The sequence below is a fragment of the Ictalurus furcatus genome, chromosome 29 (genome assembly GCF_023375685.1).
Source record: "Ictalurus furcatus strain D&B chromosome 29, Billie_1.0, whole genome shotgun sequence".
In the NCBI taxonomy this organism is placed as follows: domain Eukaryota; kingdom Metazoa; phylum Chordata; class Actinopteri; order Siluriformes; family Ictaluridae; genus Ictalurus; species Ictalurus furcatus.
This window is the reverse complement of record NC_071283.1, coordinates 11,647,229-11,666,593: the sequence shown is the minus strand read 5'-3', so window position 1 is coordinate 11,666,593 and position 19,365 is coordinate 11,647,229. Positions and strand designations below refer to the sequence as shown.

At 39.5% G+C, this 19,365-nt stretch overlaps 1 protein-coding gene across 1 annotated transcript; it reads left to right on the top strand.

Moving 5' to 3' along the window:
- The first annotated feature begins 808 nt into the window (after nt 1-808).
- On the top strand, nt 809-12,469 carry LOC128604354 (leucine rich adaptor protein 1-like). Its single transcript, XM_053619444.1, has 2 exons — nt 809-1,214; nt 10,838-12,469. The coding sequence occupies exons 1-2, from the start codon at nt 1,023-1,025 to the stop codon at nt 11,219-11,221; spliced, it is 576 nt and encodes a 191-aa protein (XP_053475419.1). The 5' UTR covers nt 809-1,022; the 3' UTR covers nt 11,222-12,469.
- Nucleotides 12,470-19,365: the final 6,896 nt, after the last annotated feature.

The following is a 19,365-nucleotide window of genomic DNA, read 5'->3' as shown; positions in this document are numbered from 1 at the left end:
CTTCAAACAGTATTGTGGGTAATGTAGGAAACGGGTAACCAGAAATAAAAATAAAAATTTGAAAATGTTGAAAGAAGTTTAAACTAAAGTCAACTCATTCGAATTTCATTACAAAAGATTAATACGTTCAGAGAGATTTTTCCTGAAAGTCCCTGTGAAGCGCCTTGAAACGCGCAGCATTATTCATTGTAGTGACTTAATTTCTACTGAAACTGGAAGTCAGGGCGGAACATATCCAGTGGCTCCTCCTCCTTTTTTAAGTAGCCAGTAGTGTTTAGCTTACCTCACAGCCGTACTTAACAGTTAGTACAATGGTTGTGAACCCGAGCAATAACGATGCGTAGGATTCACTCGTGGAGGATTTTTCTCCTTCACCAAGTTCAAAACAACCAAAGACGCATATATGGCCCATGCTGTAAAGGGCAACTTCAGCCGGGGGGCGGGACAATTCAGATTCGAGAGCACATCTGATTGGACAGAAAATCAGACGAGATGCTGAAGTGCGGATTGAGGTCATCAAAAATCGTTGATCCGTATCGGTGTAAATTTTGAACGCATATATCTTCTAAACGCGCACTAGTTTAAAGTTAACCTTAAGGCTAACATATCCATAGTGAAAGTCACACAAATTCCATTTTGATTGCATGGGGGCTTTAAAGTGTGCGGTAGAAGCCTACAAAGGTGTTTTGTCTGTGAACCTTTTGGCTTTCCATAGTGAAGTCACGGCGCGCACGCGGAGTGTTCCTGTCCTTATAAGCGCGCGACCATCGGCTCAAGCGGCTCGTCTTAGTTCATGTAACTATTTTAACCGAGCTCGTGCAATAACACTGTTTATTTAATGGACATGTCTGGACTGCAGAACTGATAACAGGTTTCTTTTAGATAACCGGAATACTGAAAGAAGATCCCTCTGTAGTGCAACCGGATCCGAGGCTGGTCATTTCAACTCTTTATTCATTATTCACGCGCAGGGATCTTAGATCTCTGTGTGTCAAGGCAAGATATTTGGTGTTTCTTTGGCTATGGAGGAGGACAGCACTGTTCCGGATTTCAGGGACATCGAGGTGAAACTGGGCCGGAAAGTACCGGAGAGCTTGGCCCGGTCCATTACGCACAGAGCAAAACCAGTAGAGTCCAGTAGAGCTCAGAATCACTGCACGAGCTCTGAGCTTAAACAGCTGGAGAGCAAGATGCTGTTCCTCAAACAGGAAATGGTGAGCTTTTTTTTCCCCCCCTTCTTCCTCCTTTTATCTAATTAATGCTTCTTCAAGGTTCTCAACCCATAGAACCCAGGTTCTGAACCTGGATCTGTGCTCCCCAAATCAACACTATAGCCATGTAGTCATTATAGCACATGTCATGTGAACACTGATGCTCTGATCAGAAAGAAGAGAGAGAGACAGAGAGAGAGAAAAAGACTACTAAATAGTACCTTTGTCACTGGAGTGGTACTATTAATGGTGCATCCTCTAAATGCTAACTACCAATAAGAGTGGTCCTTAAGGTCCAGTTCTGTACCTTATATCAAGATGTGCTGCATTCACATTACCACGTCAAAAGATACACACTAGAAACCAAAAGATGTGCTCTTGAAGGATCCACTTCAATGCCAAGGAAAGATACAGGTTCAGTACCGTTGAGTATTTCCTCACACCCGAACCAGGTAACCGAACGTTCCTTCTCAGAAATTCTAGCTACTGAACTCCATTTGATAGAAACAAACCTCCTTCGTTATCATATCTTGTCTCGATCAATGACGTAAGAGCGCACTCTTAAGTCAACTTGAGTGCGGGCGGTTTTACAGGCTCAGGTCAGTAAACACTACACCATTTAGAGCATCATGCCCAGTTAAATGAGCACACGAGCAAAACAAACCAGTTCATCAACGAGAACAACGAAACCCAGCGTACTCGGCATGAGCTGAGATTTTGTCCGTCGTGCCCTGTGCGGATGTGAGTGAAAGGTCTGTAGGACGTTGACCCCTTGATGACATCATACTGTGCATCAGATAACCAGACTGCATCCGTCTGCTTTCCAAATAATCCCAGGAACGTACAGTGGAAATAAGCGTCCTGCCTTAAACTCTCCCTAGGCAAACCAGTGTGGCTAACATATGGTTTTAAAGGTAAAGACTTGCAAATGTGTGTGAACACACACACACACACAGAGTAATAATCTAGTTTTCAGACATCTCTCCTTTTCTTCAGCAGAAAATCCAATTCAGAAAGGCCAATTAGCACCTCATCCGAGCGCCGTTCACACGTCTAGTCATTCAGACAGAGTGAATGTGTGCGTTGTCTCAGGCCTTCACGTTTTAACAAGACGAGATCTACAGAAACCGTACCATAGGGTCGCCTTGCACCGGGTGCAGTAAAATATCCCAAGCTTAAATCATCTCCTTGTCTCATAAAAGGTTAAAGTTCAGAGAGAAGTCACTGACTTCCAGATGTATCCTCTGGGATTGCATCAACCCTTTGGTTCAAAAATGTTCTAGTCTGCAGAACTGGGACAGAATGACTATTTTTGATTGGTTAATGGAGCGAATGCAGTATTTGGTTGGTTACCTTGACGACCACAATGGTGACAGTTATGGCAGTTTTCCATACGGACAAAATCGTCATCTTTTGTCAAATCATACGTTTGTATCTTCGTACGTTTGTAACTTTTTAAGTCTCAGACCATGTAGTATAAGCTAATATTAGATATCTGTTACTATATTTTTTTAATTAAACTAATTTATTTAATGACAATCGTATGACAATTCATAAATTTATTATCTAGCCCACCCGGTCTCGTGTTTTTGTTGCCTGGAAACCTAACCCAAGCTAAAAAAAAAAAAAGGTAGCTAACTTAATATACCAATGTATGGCAAGCTAGTTACGTAGTTATGTACATTAACTAAGGAAATAAGGAAAACAAAAAGGTCAGTGCATCCAGGATTTCACGATTTCGCGATCGCAGAAGCGAACGCAAAATCAAGCAAACGCCACAATATTCGGAGGAGCTTGCGGTTTTTCAAAATTACCGCAGATTTACGCCAAGACATGTCATGTGACGTCATCACGATGCGCGTTCAGGCAAAGTCCTTTTCGGTTCACGTGCGTCAAACACGAGTACAGCTAGTTTTCCATCAAAGAAAAAATAAAAAGCAGCACAAAAAACAAAACGTTAAAATGCAAACATTTTAAAAGGCTGTAGCAAAATCGAGCGTTTTTGACTAAAGCGATTTAAAAAAAAAAAAAAAAAAAAAAAAAAAAAAACACACTACATAACCCTGCATGGTAATACTGTATGTGTATGAATATGTTTGTGTAGCATGTCACGTATTCGCACTCCAAAAAAAAATAATAGTAATAAGTGAAAGTTTTGGCTACAAGACGTTTGTTTTTTGTTTCTGTATTTTCTTTCGATGTGTTTTAACCCTGACGTAACTGCACCTTTTGTAAGCAGGGGAGTTATATATATATGCCAACTTTGCGCTGCACTTTATTTCGCCCAGCTTAACCAGTATTTCCATGTACCTCTGTTTTTATAATAAGATCAGCTAATATTTGTTTAGGCTAATTAATCCGCTGAAGTCAAAACGGTTCTACATGTCGGTCGATGTATGTACTGCAGCATGTGGTGGGGTTTCGGAAACATACTCAAGTCAATTGAACTCGGGTTCAAATGAAACATGGCTACATATCAAATGTAAACTTTGCGGTTCGTTTTTGTTTGAAGTTTGCAAAACAAAAAAGTCCAAAACAGGTGACGAATGTTTACTGAAAATATTTGCCCAGTCCTGCTTTTGAAAGAGGAGCAGATGGTAAGGGTGTGAAAGACTAAAGCGGCCATCCTTTTTTTTTTTTTTTTTTTTTTTTTTTTTAAAAGACATCCCGACGCGTTATCTTTTATTATCATTTGCCTTTATTATGTCTGCAGTCTTTGGCCTTGGAACGGCTCCCGAGCAGTACAGGTTCCCATGGCCAGACTTTACCCTAGTCACGGGTTGAGCAAAAATATAACTAAAAAACTAGATTTAGTGTGTGTGTGTGTGTGTGTGTGTGTGTGTGTGTGTGACCTCAGCAGCTGGCCAGGGGCTTGTCTGGTTGTCCTGCTTGTAAGTGTGAGTGATCACAGTGAGGGTCAAGGGGCCAGGTCTCAGATCAGTTGTTAAAAGGCAGTAGTAGCACAAGCAGCTGGTTCTCTATACACACACACACACACACACACACACACACACACACACACTCATGCATGCACAAACACCCCCAACATGCACACACACAGTTTTGACTTCAAGTATCCAAGAATGAGATCATCACACACACACACAGCCAAAATAAATGCTGTGTGAATATTATGTCTCTTTAGCTCTATATATGGCAATATAAGTGTTTTATTGTGGTTAAAAATTCATGTCTCTTACTTTGTTATTCATTATTCACCTTGTTTTAGTGAACACATGTGGCCGCAGGCTGAGGAGCTCAAGATACAGTTGGTTTCCGCACACCACGGCTTAATCTTTAATCCAATCAGGGCTTTGTCGGTTGACCCCGATGCGGACTGTGGCTCTGGAGTTACAGCTGCCACTGTCCTTCTGCTCCAGTGTTTCACTGTATGGCATTGAATTTGACTTGATTTATTTATTTATTTTTACACATTAAAGAATGTTTGGGGTCTCATATTTCCTTTAGATATCGACTCCCTTTATTAGAGTTTCGGTACAAATCTGAAGAAGCGTTCGGATTGGGTGGAACATCTCAAACGCGTCGATTAGAACTGAAATCATTCGCCAAAACGAGGCAGCAAATGTAATTGCTAACGATAACCAACACCCTGCTTTCACACGAACACGCGACAAGTCGCTCGTGTCGCACGTAGCTTTTTCCTCTTTTGGGGGGGGGCGTGGATCGCTGTCGTTTGTGGGCGTGTACCATCTATCCAGCATTTTTAGCGACGATAAAAAAGAGCAGTGGTTAAAGTCTAGCCTACGGTATGCGATTTCCCACAGTATACGATTTATTTGTCTTTAAAATGTCCTTAAAATGAATTCTAATATTTTAATAAAATGGAAAAGAAAAAAAAAAAAGGTGTGAAAATTGGTGATTCGATGTACGTTTCGTGTCAGGCTTCATATTAGCTTTGTTAGCAGTACAAGCTAACTGTACTAGCTAAATACACTGAGGCCTATATGGGACATTTATTTCTAACTCGTTAAACGCAAAGTAAATAGCGCGCTAATCAGTGTGAACATTGGGCAGGTTTTAAATTAGCTATTAGCAGATTAGCAGCAGAAGCTAATCTACAAACACTCTCCAATAATCTCCGCTACTTCCGTTCCAAACTTTGTTTTACTCCGCAAGGTCTCTATGCTCGTTTATGCTCATGAGAGGTCGTACGTGACAGGACAAAACAAAAACACCAGTTGTAGTATTCAGGGTTTTTTTTTTTTTGTCAAGTAGGAACTAATTGCAGGTAGGAACTAAAGTTGTGAGAGGGTAGAATGAAAAAAATGTGGTACCACGTGCACCATATGATGGTCCGAGTAAATATTTGACAGTTCGTACAGGATTTTTTTTCCGATTGTTGCGGCCAAAAATGCTCGGTTTGCTGCATGTTTAAGGTGTGATGCAACTTGCAGCGTTTCTTTATGCTTTTTTTTTTATTCATTTTTTTAGGAAAACTACTTGAACTGGCAAAATCGTAATTGTACGAAATAGTTTTGCACGATCTTTCGCAGTGACGGTTGTTGGTGAATGAGACGTTTTATCTGTACCTCACATGAATCGGAGAGGGCTTTGACTGAATGCGTGGTGTGATGACGTCACATGACACGTCTCGTCGTGTCAATCTGTGGAAAATCTGCGGTAATTTGGAAAAAAAATTGCAAGCTCCTCCCAATATTGCGGCATTTTCTGGAGTTGGCTTGATACAATTTCTAACATTGCAAAATCGCAGAAGTCCTGGAGAGATCTGTTCAGCTCTGCCGCTGAAATCGCAGCTCCGTGTCCCGTCCATACATAGTAAATGAATGGTTGCCTGTCGCTTTGTTACTTGCTAGTGTGATTGTATGCTAGCATAACATTTCTGGCTAGCTAGATGACAAGTTACTGAAAATCTACTGAAACCTGTTTCTGGACCGGTTCTAAATGTTTTCGTGATCACAAAATCAGTTCACTCACCCACAGAAAGCCGCTCCATGTTTATTTCCCGGTAGAGACTAAATAGAGATGTGTATTTTAGACTGAAATATGTAGAGATGTGCCGTTTATCATAGCTCAGATACTCGACAGACAAAATAGTCCTTGATCTTGACTTTGTATATGCACCCTTGACAAAACTTGACATGACGGCAAAGTCTCAGCTACATGACAGTACATTACAGTTACATTTATATAGTGCTTTTTCTAGACACTCGAAACGCTTTACATAGTATGGGAGGAGAGGTGGGGGGTCTCCTCAACCACCACTAGTGTGTAGCATCCACCTGGATGATGTGACGGCAGCCATAGTGCGCCAGAACCACACCACACACTAGCGATTAGTGGAGAGGAGATTGATGTAGCCAATTCAGAGATGGGGATTATTCGGGGGCCATGATGGAGAAGGGCCAGTGGGGGAATTTTACCAGGACTCTTTTACGATAAGTATCCTGGGATTTTTAATGACCACAGAGAGTCAGGACCTCGGTTTAACGTCTCATCCGAAAGACAGTGCTGTTTTTACAGTATAGTGTCCCCGTGTGCATCACAGCTGTGTACCTTGTGTGTGTGCACAGCTCGCACACTTTTTAGATTTTGTTCCCCATGTTATTAAATATGTGCGGCGATGGAGCTCTTGTTTGGTATTGTATTTTTCACTACCATGGTAGATGTTTTTTTGTTTTGTTTTTTTTGAATTCCCAACGTTTTTTTTCTATCTGAAGAATTCTGGGGAAGATCTCTGAGGAACATCTGTCGTACTCTGTTATATTTAGTCAAATTATCATGGTGACTAAGTGTAACTATAGCACCCTGCCTTGACTCGTATCGTCTGAAGACACGCACAGCCTCGATTTATTTTACAGCCTTCAAGCATGTGCTATAATGTCATTGGTCACGGTGTGTCACGAACCGAGAGCAGGTCGTAATATTGGTTACACATGTGTTGCGGACACTCGGAAAGCTTCCTTCACCTGTCGAAAAGAACATTAGAAGTATTGTTTGACTTTCTACTGAGGAATTTGGTGCAGTGGGTTCTGTTATAACTGCCAACAGGTTTTTATTGGTTTTAATGGTTTCCAATATAACTGTAGTTTGTTTCGATCACCCAGTATAGAATGGTATTTGTACAGTACATCAGTGCTTCACTCTTTTCTTGAGGAAAGCCTAAACGTCATCTGCAAATATCGCAATAGTCTTACAACAAAGTCGCCGTCAGAAACCACGAGACCATTTGAATTTCCATCAAACGTACATCGAATCAATTTAAACTATTAGGATATGTTATGGTATGTTATGATCTCAACCAAAATCATAAAATACCATTACGAACCAAACCAAGCATTACAAATCCAGTCCACAACGAAGCCACAAGAAAACCAATGGTGTCCATGAGAGTTTTTTTTTCCTCTTTTCCTTTTTTTTTCCAGCAGGGTGCTCATTTGAGGGACCGTATGCGAAGGTTTCTTTTGTCCTTTGTGAAAGACAAAAAGGGGCAAACTCCGGTCAGCACATAAACCATCTCAGGGCACACTAAAGACAAACCCATAAACCCCAAGACACTTAGAAATAGTGCCTATTACCATACAGTGGTAATAGCATATAATTTGCCATCAGTCCACAACCTTTTTAGTTCGCAAGCGCTCGCTCATGTCTCTGTATTATCTCCCTCGTTGATCTCCACGTGCACGAAATTCCACAGTGGCTACGTGGCTAGTTAGTGATCTCATAAAGCCAGGACGTAGTCACAGTGCAAACACTAGCCGTATTATTGGGCCGTGGCAGCCGACTCGTGAGAGAGCCTCTGTGTTTAACCCCAGCTGGCAAAGCGACTATTATCCTAGCACTAGAGGACTACTAGGACACTATTTCTAATACTTAGTGTCCATGGTTCTGTCTTGTGTGTTGTTTTTGTGTTTGTCACTGTTGTAAATGTTGTTTGCGGTGTTCCTGCGAAGCTTTTTGTGCCACTGGCTGTTTTGCTTGGATTCAGATGTGCTGCAGTTTGCATCCCATTTGGATACTGATGTCACAGCCGAGCGCGCCCTGCAGCTGGAGAGCCGAAGCCTTTGCTTTGTGTGTCTTTCGCGCTCACATGTCAATACATCAGTGACAAAGTGCTGCATTTCTGCTTTTAGAAGCAGAGTATAGCTCAAGGGCGGGGTCTTTTCAGTAGACGGGGTTGTCCCGTTCAACATTTATCACGTTGTGACTAGGGGGCCGTTTACACGACAACGTTTTCAAACTTTTTATGGTGTTCTGGCAGTTTGTTTACACGACGACGGCGTTTTGGGGCCTGAATACGCAAATTTTTGAAAACGGGTTTCAAAGTGCAAGTTTGATCAGATAACGATGCCGTTATCGTTTCCGTGTAAACATACAAAAACGGGAAAAACGATGACGTCATGCGCACGTCTGTTACGTGTTTAGTCTATAGGCATGCGCGAATACGTCACAAACAATTGAAATTACAATGGCATGCTACAGGACTGTTTGTGCTGCTCAAGATTGAGTTTATTGACGCTTCTCAAGCAAAGTGTAGGTTTACTACATCACTACTATGACCAGAAGAGACGCTTGCTACATATTTGTTACATACACCGACGAAGGGTATTAAAATCTTATAATTATCTTTGTAATTGTCTGTTTTGGGTATATCTGCATCCGTTTATTGCTAATAAAATATAGAAAGCAGACTGACTGCCAGTGTCTCACTATTTGATTTGTATTTGCCGATTTTGTTAGATTGTAGTACAGTGATGGTCAATTATTAGTACTTAAAGATGCACTATTTAGATTTTTTAACGAGCCTTGTTAGAATTCTGTGGCGGACACGGTGACGTGAACGCTTATGTGCACAGGCGCGTAGTGTTTCTTTACGAAGTGACATTCGACAACTACTGGCCCGATATGCCGAATACAGCGTTTTTAGTCGTTTTCGACCGAGCCGTGTGAACGGGGATCGTTTTGACAACGTTGTATTCTGTATGCGAAACTTTTCAAGAACGCAAAGGAAAAATTTTCCCGTTTTTAGTACATCGTTCTCGTGTAAACGTACCCTAGGAAATGGTTGGGGATTGCCGAATAATACTTTAGAATAATGCTTTAGCTAGCTAGTACTTCCTCGTTAATTTTTATACGGAGAACGTAAAAACAAAGTGACCGTGAAAACAAAACAAAACCCTCAAGGACATCAACATTTACCTCAGATATGTTGGAAAATTACTAAGAAAAGGCTGACTAAGATTATATTGCCACATTAAGAAACAAAATTGTGCCACAGTTCATAGTTATCAGTTAACTTTTGACTTCTGAAATTGTGAACACCACAAGAGTCAGCGATTCATAAAGAAAGCACCAAGTTAGCACATAACTATTAAGTATTTACATTTATACACATCAACAGTTCCTTCAGATGTGTAGCTCAGTTTGGTTTCCTGAGGCCGTGAATACTACAACAATCGGCTATCTGGAATCTTCTTGTAAAGATAAAATGTAAACACAACGTTATTTGAATGCTAAATGCCGAATGAATGCTAATTCATTTGATGTCACAAAAATAATTAAGCTACTTTGAGGTGGTTTCCGCCGTACCACACCACTCTGGTTATTTTATCCAAAACATAGAAATGTAAAGCTTTTGATACTGGTATATGTTCACTTTAGACAATACTGTGTAATACAACTGATCATTTTAACAGTAGGTCAAACCTTAATTTAGCTAGCTAACAGCAGATGGGCCGTTAAACAGTGTAGCTTTGTTTAGACTCGTGTTAGAAAAATAAATTACAGTGGTGTACCAAGTATTTAACTTAAAAAGATTACACTGTTTATAGATTTACATGGTGAGGTGTGGTAATAGAATTATTGCCACTGTAATGTAGCTCAGGAATTTTAGTCCCATCTGAATTTTTTTTACAGTGTGCACATTCCTACATCATGAAAGTTTGCACAGTCTTTTACCTACTATAAAAAAAAACCTGTACAAATCACCTCAGGTAATGTATAGCCCATCACTGTTGTGCTTTTTCTTCAGTTTGACACATCAGAGACAAGTAAGGAAGCACTCTTTTTTTTGTCTTTTGTCTTCAGTCAAACCAAAAATGAAACCAAGTAGTAGCAGAGTTTAAAATGCTAAACTTTAAAATATAGATCATATTTTAAAAGGACTTGTCAGAGCAGCAGCAATTCTGAGGTAAATTGGCCAGGTTGCAAGAACAGGTATGCTGTACATATTATGGGTATTTATTTTATTTTATTCTTTTTTCAGCAAGAAATTGTAAATCCAAATTTCTCCTAGGAGTTTCTGTAGCATTACATTTCTACACAGAACAGCTTTTCACACTTATATTTACCTTGTGTTATTGCTTTCCTAATATTAGTTATTCTAGTTAGTGCTGTTGCACCCTCTCCGTTATCTACCCAGAAGTATCTCAAGCATTTCTAATTTGTTACAAAATATTGAATTTGTTCTATAAAACCCTCACAGATTTTTTTTTAATCAAATCTAATTAAAGAACAAGTATTTAATTAAAAAGAATATATAGCCTTGGAAACAGTGTATCATATATTGAACTTGTAATCAAAGAAATTTTAATGATGTAATTATATTGCGATCTAATTGTCGTCATTTACTCGTTCCCCAAACACAGGCCCATCTCCGTGCCCTCGATGTCAAACTGATGCAGCAGCTCCTCTCCATCAACGAAGGAATAGAGTCCATCCGCTGGGTGATGGAGGAGCGAGGGGGCGTGGCCAGCCGGGAGAGCAGCTTAAACGGCAGCCTGTACAGCCTCTCGGACAGCCAGGACGCGTCTCATCACGGGAGCTTCAGCAGCCTCCAAGACAGGACGGACGAACTGGACGGAATTTCAGTCGGCAGTTACCTGGACACACTAGGGGAGGACTTGGAATATTCATCCCCCACTGACCAATCGGATAGCTTCAACGACCAGTCCATCATCGGGGACGAGACGTTCAGTAAATCTCCGCTTCGACCCAGAGTGGACTCGGACGAGTACTACTGTTTCGGATAACGCTAACCTACACAGCAAAGGATTATGGGGCATCTTAAGCTGCTGGTCCTGAATCAGTTGGTCATCTGAATGAATGTATGAAAGTGTTCAGTCAGGAATAACAGCTGGGGGGGTGGGGGTTGTGTAGGTAGTCTAAGCTCAATGTTAGCTATTAGCTGTTAGCAATGACTGATACAGAAATATCACTGATTCCATTCACAGGTCACCAGATTTTAATTGGCTGACCTAAAAGATCCAGATCACTGCAATACAGCAGCAGTTGCTACATGACTCTTGCTTCTAAAAGCACAGCATTTCCAGGGAATAAAATTTTATGTTGTGCAAAAAAAGTTCTTAATTATTCAAAAAGCTGTCTTTATATTATTATATTTCCCTGTAATTAGTCCAAACATGCGTCAGGGATTAGGTCCAAGGATTAGCCCTGCTAGCTTTCCCCCAGCAAGTGTTATTGACGTTAGCGTAGAGATTACTTTAAAAAGGGACCCAAGTGGACATTTCCTACACTGAAAGCAGAATTTCACTGACCATAACGTGCAACTAAATAAAGTTTCAGCATGCGTTAACAAAATGCTTATGTTGAAACTAGCACATGTTAGCACAACACCTCCTGTAGCATGCGAGTTACCGCACAGATTGGTGAAGTTCTCAAGTTACGCTGATGTGAACGGTAAATCAAATCTTCACAAATAACTTCGATTAGTATGTAGCATTAATGTGCAGGTAACGTCCGTTTTGTACGGTGTACGTCGCGTTGCTGCACTCTCTGGTCAGTTACGCTTTGGGAGAAAAAAAAAAATGTGGATATCGAAGTGCAATTTCTGCTAATATGCCAAATTTTCCAATGACAAATATTTTCCTCCTACTTTTAAAAGTTATAGATTGAATTTTTATCCCCTGCCACTGTCGGACCTAGTCTGTATTTTAATTACTTACTGAAATGTTAACACTGTTTTTAAAGAGGACCTTTGAGACTTCCTTGTCCACTTTTTAACTTTTTTTTTTGTACTGTATACTCTATGAACAGCCCACTAAAGACATAACAGAGTCATGTGATTCATTTTGAACCTGGACTTGTGTGTCCGAGTGCGTGTGTGTGTGTGTGTGTGTGTGTGTTCTGTGAGATTTTATACATTACTGTTGTAGTGTACAATATCCATATCACTTGCCCCTAATTTATTACTGTACTGTTTTTAAATTGTATTTTGTGGTGAAAATGTTATAATATATTGTTTATGAGCCTTTTTTGGATCCTTGTGTGTTTTTAAACGCTCCTTTATTTTAGTATTAAGGACGTGGATGGCCATTCATTCTTTTATCCAGTGCGACTGAATTTAATGCGCCATGTTGAATCAAGGACAAACATAACCAAAAGGTAGTAGTTTTCCATTGTCTGAATTTGATAATCCGAGCCTCTTCTGTAGATTTAAGTTGAAGGAGTGATGAATAATGTGGGGAAATCTCATTTTATCCTTTTTTTTTTATCTTCTCCATCTTGAGCTTCACTCCAGTACAGAATGCATTAGCATTAGTTACTACCACTGTGATCACTATTGAATTAATTTCCTTGGGCTTCTAGCTCAGACAAGTCTGTTTGTGCACTTGGCAAGTAACAGAGATTGCAGATAAGCAGCTGACTTTATAGAGCGACTGGGGTTCATGCAAACATCAGTGTTCGACCTTGGCGAAGACGACTCCCAAAAGCATGACTGGATGATGAACGCGGATGGATAACTGCGTTTGCCTTTGTGCATTCGTTACATTGTGCAGTCACATCTGTTATTCCTATCAGAGCTGTGTATTTCTGTGTATTACCGTATTTCTGAGATGACCCACATTCAGAACATAAAGTCAACTCGGGACGCAATGCTGATCGATGTTTCTCGACGTGTTTTGATATCAGACAGTGCTAAGTATAATTAAAGTGTAATTGTAGTCTCTTCTTAGAATTTTCACATCACATCTGAGGGAAATGTTAATATTCCTAACAGCCAAATCATGGTGTTTTCACAAACACCGTGCCTTTACATTGTCCTTATATATGCTAAATAGCAAGCAAAACTTCACTACAGTCACAGTACAGCACTGAAACAATAAAATAATGTTATTAAACATGTATTAACACAATTTATGGCTGCTGAAAGTCACTTTGCTGTTATTTAGCTGGAAACATGGTTAACAATATAGCTAGCTAGGGTGTAGCTATGCAAGACTTGTATACAAGCAATGTAAAGACACAGGAACAGTAGAAATTAAACAGAATAATCAAGAATATCAACATTTCCTTCAGATATGTTGGGAAATGATTAAGAAAAGACTCCATTTGAGTACAATTATAATTACTGTGATACTGAGAATTGTCACCATTGCCTCACAGCCTGGGAATTCAGACATTTAGCTTCTCTAAATGTCTGAATTTCTTTAAAAAAAAATCTAAATAAAAACAAAAATTACCACAGAAATGTGGTATTAAGATGGAAATGTGTTTAATATTACAATGACAATATGTAAAAATGAAAAGGACACCATAATTGAGTGACTCAACTGTAAAAACTAACAATTTAGCTAGCACATAGCTGTTAATGGACAATATACAGTCATAGTAGTGGTGGAAACATGATAAAACCATCAGGAATATCAACATTTACCTCAGATTTGTTGGTTTATCACTAAAAAAAAGGCTCCATATGACTAAAATTAGACTATTTAGCATTAACAGCTACATCCAATTTCCATGGTTTTTGTCTTCATTGTTATCGCAACATATCAGACACGCATTAACTTATGTGAAATTTGTATTTTATACAGTTGTGTCATGTCAGTCTTATGAACTTTTCAGATAAATAAATGTGTTTTCTATTACAATGTGTATGTGCACTCAGCACTGATTGGTTTGCAGATAACGTACTCCTCGTGAGAACAGGGACAATGAGCAAAAATTGAGCAATTGAAAGTCTCTCAAGACTCGTTAACAATACAGCCCTTGTTGATCAGCTGGCAAAGGTATGAGAATTTGTTTATTGATTTAATTAGCCATTTAGCATTCTTTCTCTCTCTCTCTCTGGGAGTAACCTCCATAGAAAAAGAAAACATTTCACCTTCTTGGCCTTTCAGTACTTATGGTCTTGAAAACTGGTTTGTCTGGTTGGGCAAACGGCCTAGAGTTTAAATTCCACTGCAGGCTACTTATTCACCAACGATGCTAAGAATAAGTTTACTTTCCATGGTTGGGATCACAGGCTTGCTTTTTGTATGCGTCCTTACCGATCACACCTTTTAAAATCCCCACTTTATACCTTAGTTGTTGGGAAATTCAGCCCTTCACACAGTGAGCAGTGTGATCACTTCTTGAATATCGCCAAGTGTGTTAAGATTATTCTGGATTAAGGTAAAAGTGAACTCCATGAACATGCTTTGCCGAGTTAGCAAAACAAGGTTCCAGTTGCAAGCACTAACATGTCAATACAAGGGCACACTGCAAGTTTTTTTTTTTTTTTAATTGTATGTAGCTCAATGCTTCTTTAGTCACCCAGCTTTTATGTACATATGAAATCTGAGAAGCTGTTACCACTTGACTTTCTCCATTTATTTGTTCTCAACTACATTGCGCTATAATTCAGGTAGGTAATAAACCTTCTCCAAGATTCTGACCATGGGTTTTAATGGCTTCCATGGGATTATACATTCCTGACCCACTTCAAATCACTACCTTGTTTATGTCACAGTAAACTACCTCCCATTGGATTTGTTTGTCATGCATCACTCCAGACCTATATTTGTTATATTTCCTCAATGACCTACGATGTGTTAATGTACATTTTTTAGGTTTAGATTAGATTAAAATTAGATTTAGGTTAGCACCACACTAACTGTAGTGTTTTAATAAATTTAAGGGCAAAATGCCGCAATTCCTGGAGTATCATGCCTACCGTAAATATACTAACAAATGGGCATTAACAATTAGTATTAGTATATTACAATTAGTACGATATTAGAATGATCTTCTCAGACTTGTATGTAAATCCAACCTGACTGCAATTGTGGTTTGCATAACAAGGCTTTCATAAACCCTCTGTCCCAAGATCATAGCCACAAGAAACAGACATTTATTCATCTGGATTAAACATAATTACTCTCTCAGGGGCCGGAGAGAAAGAGAATCTCCAAAGGGATCCATTGGCAAATTAGACCCAAACAGTGCAGACTGGGGAAACCAATACCAGGTAAAACTGTGTGAACCTGTCAGTGTTGGGGGCTGGAGGACACAGTAAGGATGGGGATACGGGTTACGGCAGGACATCAAAAAGACCTCTGATCTCAGAGAGGGAGAGAGAGAGAGAGAGAGAGAGAGAGAGAGAGAGACTTTATAGAAGCAAAGTAGGCGCCACGGAAAGCAGGATTGTTCACGCAAGCAGAGACCCAACAATACAGACCCCTTTGTATGACCATGTACATATTTAACTTCCCCCTCTACATAAAGCAATGCATTATACTCCCTTAGAGTTAAGCCTGCAAAGGATGCTTTGCCTCAAGCAGTATCTTCCCTGAAAGAAAGCACATTCATCTAAATTCAATGAAAGAACTGGTAGCTGGCGTTGAAAAAAAAAAAAAAAAAAGCTTTTTGATTGAGTGTGGCTGTGCACGGACATGCATAGCACATTATACCCATTGCTTCTTCAGCACTCGGTTTTATATTCCCTCTGTAAAGCAAATATAATGGTCCAAGTGTGGGAAGGTCTGGAAAATGTATCATATGTTCATGCCAGTAATATCAGGTTTACCATCCAGAAAAGAATCCGAGTCACTACTGGGGTCATTTAGAAGAGAATCCCAATATCATACCCCTGCCTTGAAGAAAACCTCATTGCCGTCATTAATTATGTTCTAAAACGTGCGCTGTTGGAAAATGCACCATGGTCCTGTGAGTTCGGAGGAAAATATGCCACTTCGTCTGCATTTATGCTTCTCGGGTGGAAAATCGACTCCGGGTGCCAAACAGATTCCATGACCAAGGCTCATTACTTACTGCTGCTAAAATGTGTCATTCTGTGTAAGTAAGTAAATAAATAAATAAATAAATCATGGCTCATACAGTCATCACTGGGAGGACTTTATAAATGAGTCAAAGGGTTTATGACAAGTAATAGAAGTCATGTCTAGTTAGTGTTTGAGAACATTTGAAGAATTTATTTCAACAAGATTCATTTGTTCTTTTGGAACAATGCATAAGTCCGTCCATCCATCCATCCATCCATCCATCCTCTACCGCTTACTCCTTTTCAGGGTCACGGGGGAACCTGGAGCCTATCCCAGGGAGCATCAGGCACAAGGCGGGGTACACCCTGGACAGGGTGCCAGTACAATGCATAAGTGAATTGGGCCAACAAATCAAAAGTTGTATTTAAATAAAAAGTAAAAAACATGCATGAGCTCATCAACTATAACCTAAAAAAATAAAAGGAAGACGTGTGTGCACGTGTTGGACCAAAAGTTTGATTCTCATAAAAAAACAATTCTCTTTAGCAAATCAAACCTTGCACTTTTGAGTATCACCACTTCACTCGTTTGTCCTTGTTCCCTTTTTTCTGCTATTCATTATTTAATAAGTAAGAAGGAAAAAAAACATCAGTGCACTGTTATACAAAAAATATAAAATCAACAACAGGGTGGTGTTAGGATGTCTGATGCATAGTTGTGTTACTGTCACCACCCTTAAGTTTATTTTAAGTTGCAGGAAAATAACTGACAGGGTGGTGCGATACAGCCTAAAGCAAAGCCACATTGACCTTGATACTTTTCCAATAACAGCACATCCCAGTGTGTTTTATTCCTCTTACACCACCGCAATTTCCCAACAATTTCACTTTTTCATTAATTAAAGAACACCACCATATATTTTTATTCATTTCCAGTTACATTTATTGTTGCGTGACTGATTTTTCTTTAACAATCAACACCTTCTGACCAATCAACATCAAGCTCTGTGGTGTAAAAAGAATTGCTCATCACGTGGTATTAATTGTTAAAGCAATAGTTAACCTGATCTAGATGACTAGCCAAGGCATTTTGTATTAGGCTAATGCAAAATCTGCGTTTACGTTGCCACGAATATGTGCTTTAAATATCTGCTTGACAACTTGTCCGTGTGGATTCAGATGCTTCGGTCTTAATGAACATGAAGAAAACTTTACCATGTAGCAGAATGCTGTAACGTTATGCAGATATTTCGATTTGCCATTATAACTTTTATCCTTTGCCCAGTTTGATTATGTTCCACTCTCTTAGACAGGGTTTGAAAGTGGACGTGTATTGGAAATTGGATAGTAATGCCTAAGACATACTAAAACAATAAATAATATTGTTTATTTAACAACAAAACAAAAAAAAGATTATGTAGATACAGTGAATGATGTCATTTGGAGTAAGTGCAGCATATGCATATCGGGACTTGTACTGATGGAAAGAAATTGTGAGTGAGAGACTTTCAGTACGTGGGCCCTACAGTAGAAAGGAAAAAAAGAAAAAAAAAAAAGTTTAAAAAAATGTTAGAGGTTGCAGTCTTTCCTATGACTTCTATCTATGACTATATGTTAGGCAACCCAAGAAAACTAGCCCAAGTAATTACGTAAACTTCAACTTGGTCGGAAACAAGCAGTGATGATCGCCTTAATGATTAATGCCTTTTACCAATATGTTTATACCTGTTTAAATGCAAAGGCAAAAAAAAATTAAATGGAGAAAAAAAAAAATGCCTAAGGGAAAGAAAGAGAGAGGGAAGGCAGGACAGCAGGGAGGGATTTACAAGCTAGAGCAAGCTGCAGGTAGGAAGTGCGCCTGATGTTTGTGAGGGTACGAGAAGACTACAGTACACAATACGTCAACTCCGTCATTGCCATTTCATTATCAGAAATCAGATAATGATCATCTTGTGAGCATGTAAATACACTCACGGACACCGGTTCGCTGACTGGGTAACATTTCAGAATTATTTAGTAGCTATTACAAGATTGGAGGTGTATGAGATCAAGTCAAGTGGCTTTATTGTCATTTCAACTATATACAGCTGGTATAGTACATCCAGGACCACGGTGCTACATACAAACACCACATGAGACGACACAGAAATAAATAAGAACAGATGTGTGTAGTAACATGCTACATTTGGTTCGTTACATTTATTTGAGTAACTTTTTTGAAAAAAAAACAAACAATTTTTTTATATATAAATTGTTCAGTGGTCTGAAAGCGGATGCAACAACCGCTTACTTTTTAAATGGCTCAATCCTGGAAGATAATGGCCCAAGAGGGGGAAGAAGAGAAGGCTAGTTCTGAAGGACCTAGTAACTCGCTACTTGAGTACTCTTCTCACTGGATACTTTATTCATTACTCTTACTCAAGAAATTATTAACATTATTACTTTTACTGTTACTTGAGTAATTACTTTTAGAAGAAGTAGTTTTACTTGTACTTGAGTAAAATTGTTGGGTACTCCATCCACCTCTGAATAAGAGCTACACATTTGTACGTAAAGTGCACGTGCAAACGTGTGCAAACAGACAACCATACAGTAACTACTAAAACAGGACAATGGGCACAGTAAGAATAACAATATAACAAAAATGCTGTGAATGTAAACATAACATACTATGACAGTATTCAGCAGAGTAGCTTATACCATATATGGGCATAGCAGTTATTGTGCTAGCAGACAGGTAAAAGTACATAGTGGTGACAAATTAAATATGATCTTTTTATAAGTACATTAGCAGCAAAAATGCAGATAGTCAGTACAGAAATGTGCAAAAACTCCAAGAGGATTGGAACCCAAGTGTGTGTGTGTGTGTGTGTGTCAGTCGCGTCTCTGAGTATGGAGGAGTCTGATGGCTTCGGGGAAGAAATGGTTACACGTTCTGGCCGTGAGGGCCCGAATGCTTCGGTACCTTTTTCCAGACGGCAGGAGGGTGAACAACGTGTGTGAAGGGTGTGTAGAATCATCCACAATGCTGGAGGCCTTGCAGATACAGAGTGTGGTGTAAATGTCTATGATGGAGGAAAAAGAGACCCTGATGATCTTCTCAGCTGTCCTCACTATCCTCTGCAGGGTCTTGCTGGTCCGTGTGTGTATGACATCATTAACAACATGGCC

Excerpts from the sequence above, each read along its gene's own strand:
- LOC128604354 (XM_053619444.1), top strand. The coding sequence starts at position 1,023 with ATGGAGGAGGACAGCACTGTTCCGGATTTCAGGGACATCGAGGTGAAA. Across the intron at positions 1,215-10,837 it reads TGTTCCTCAAACAGGAAATG|GCCCATCTCCGTGCCCTCGA; the intron begins GTGAGCTTTTTT and ends CCCCAAACACAG.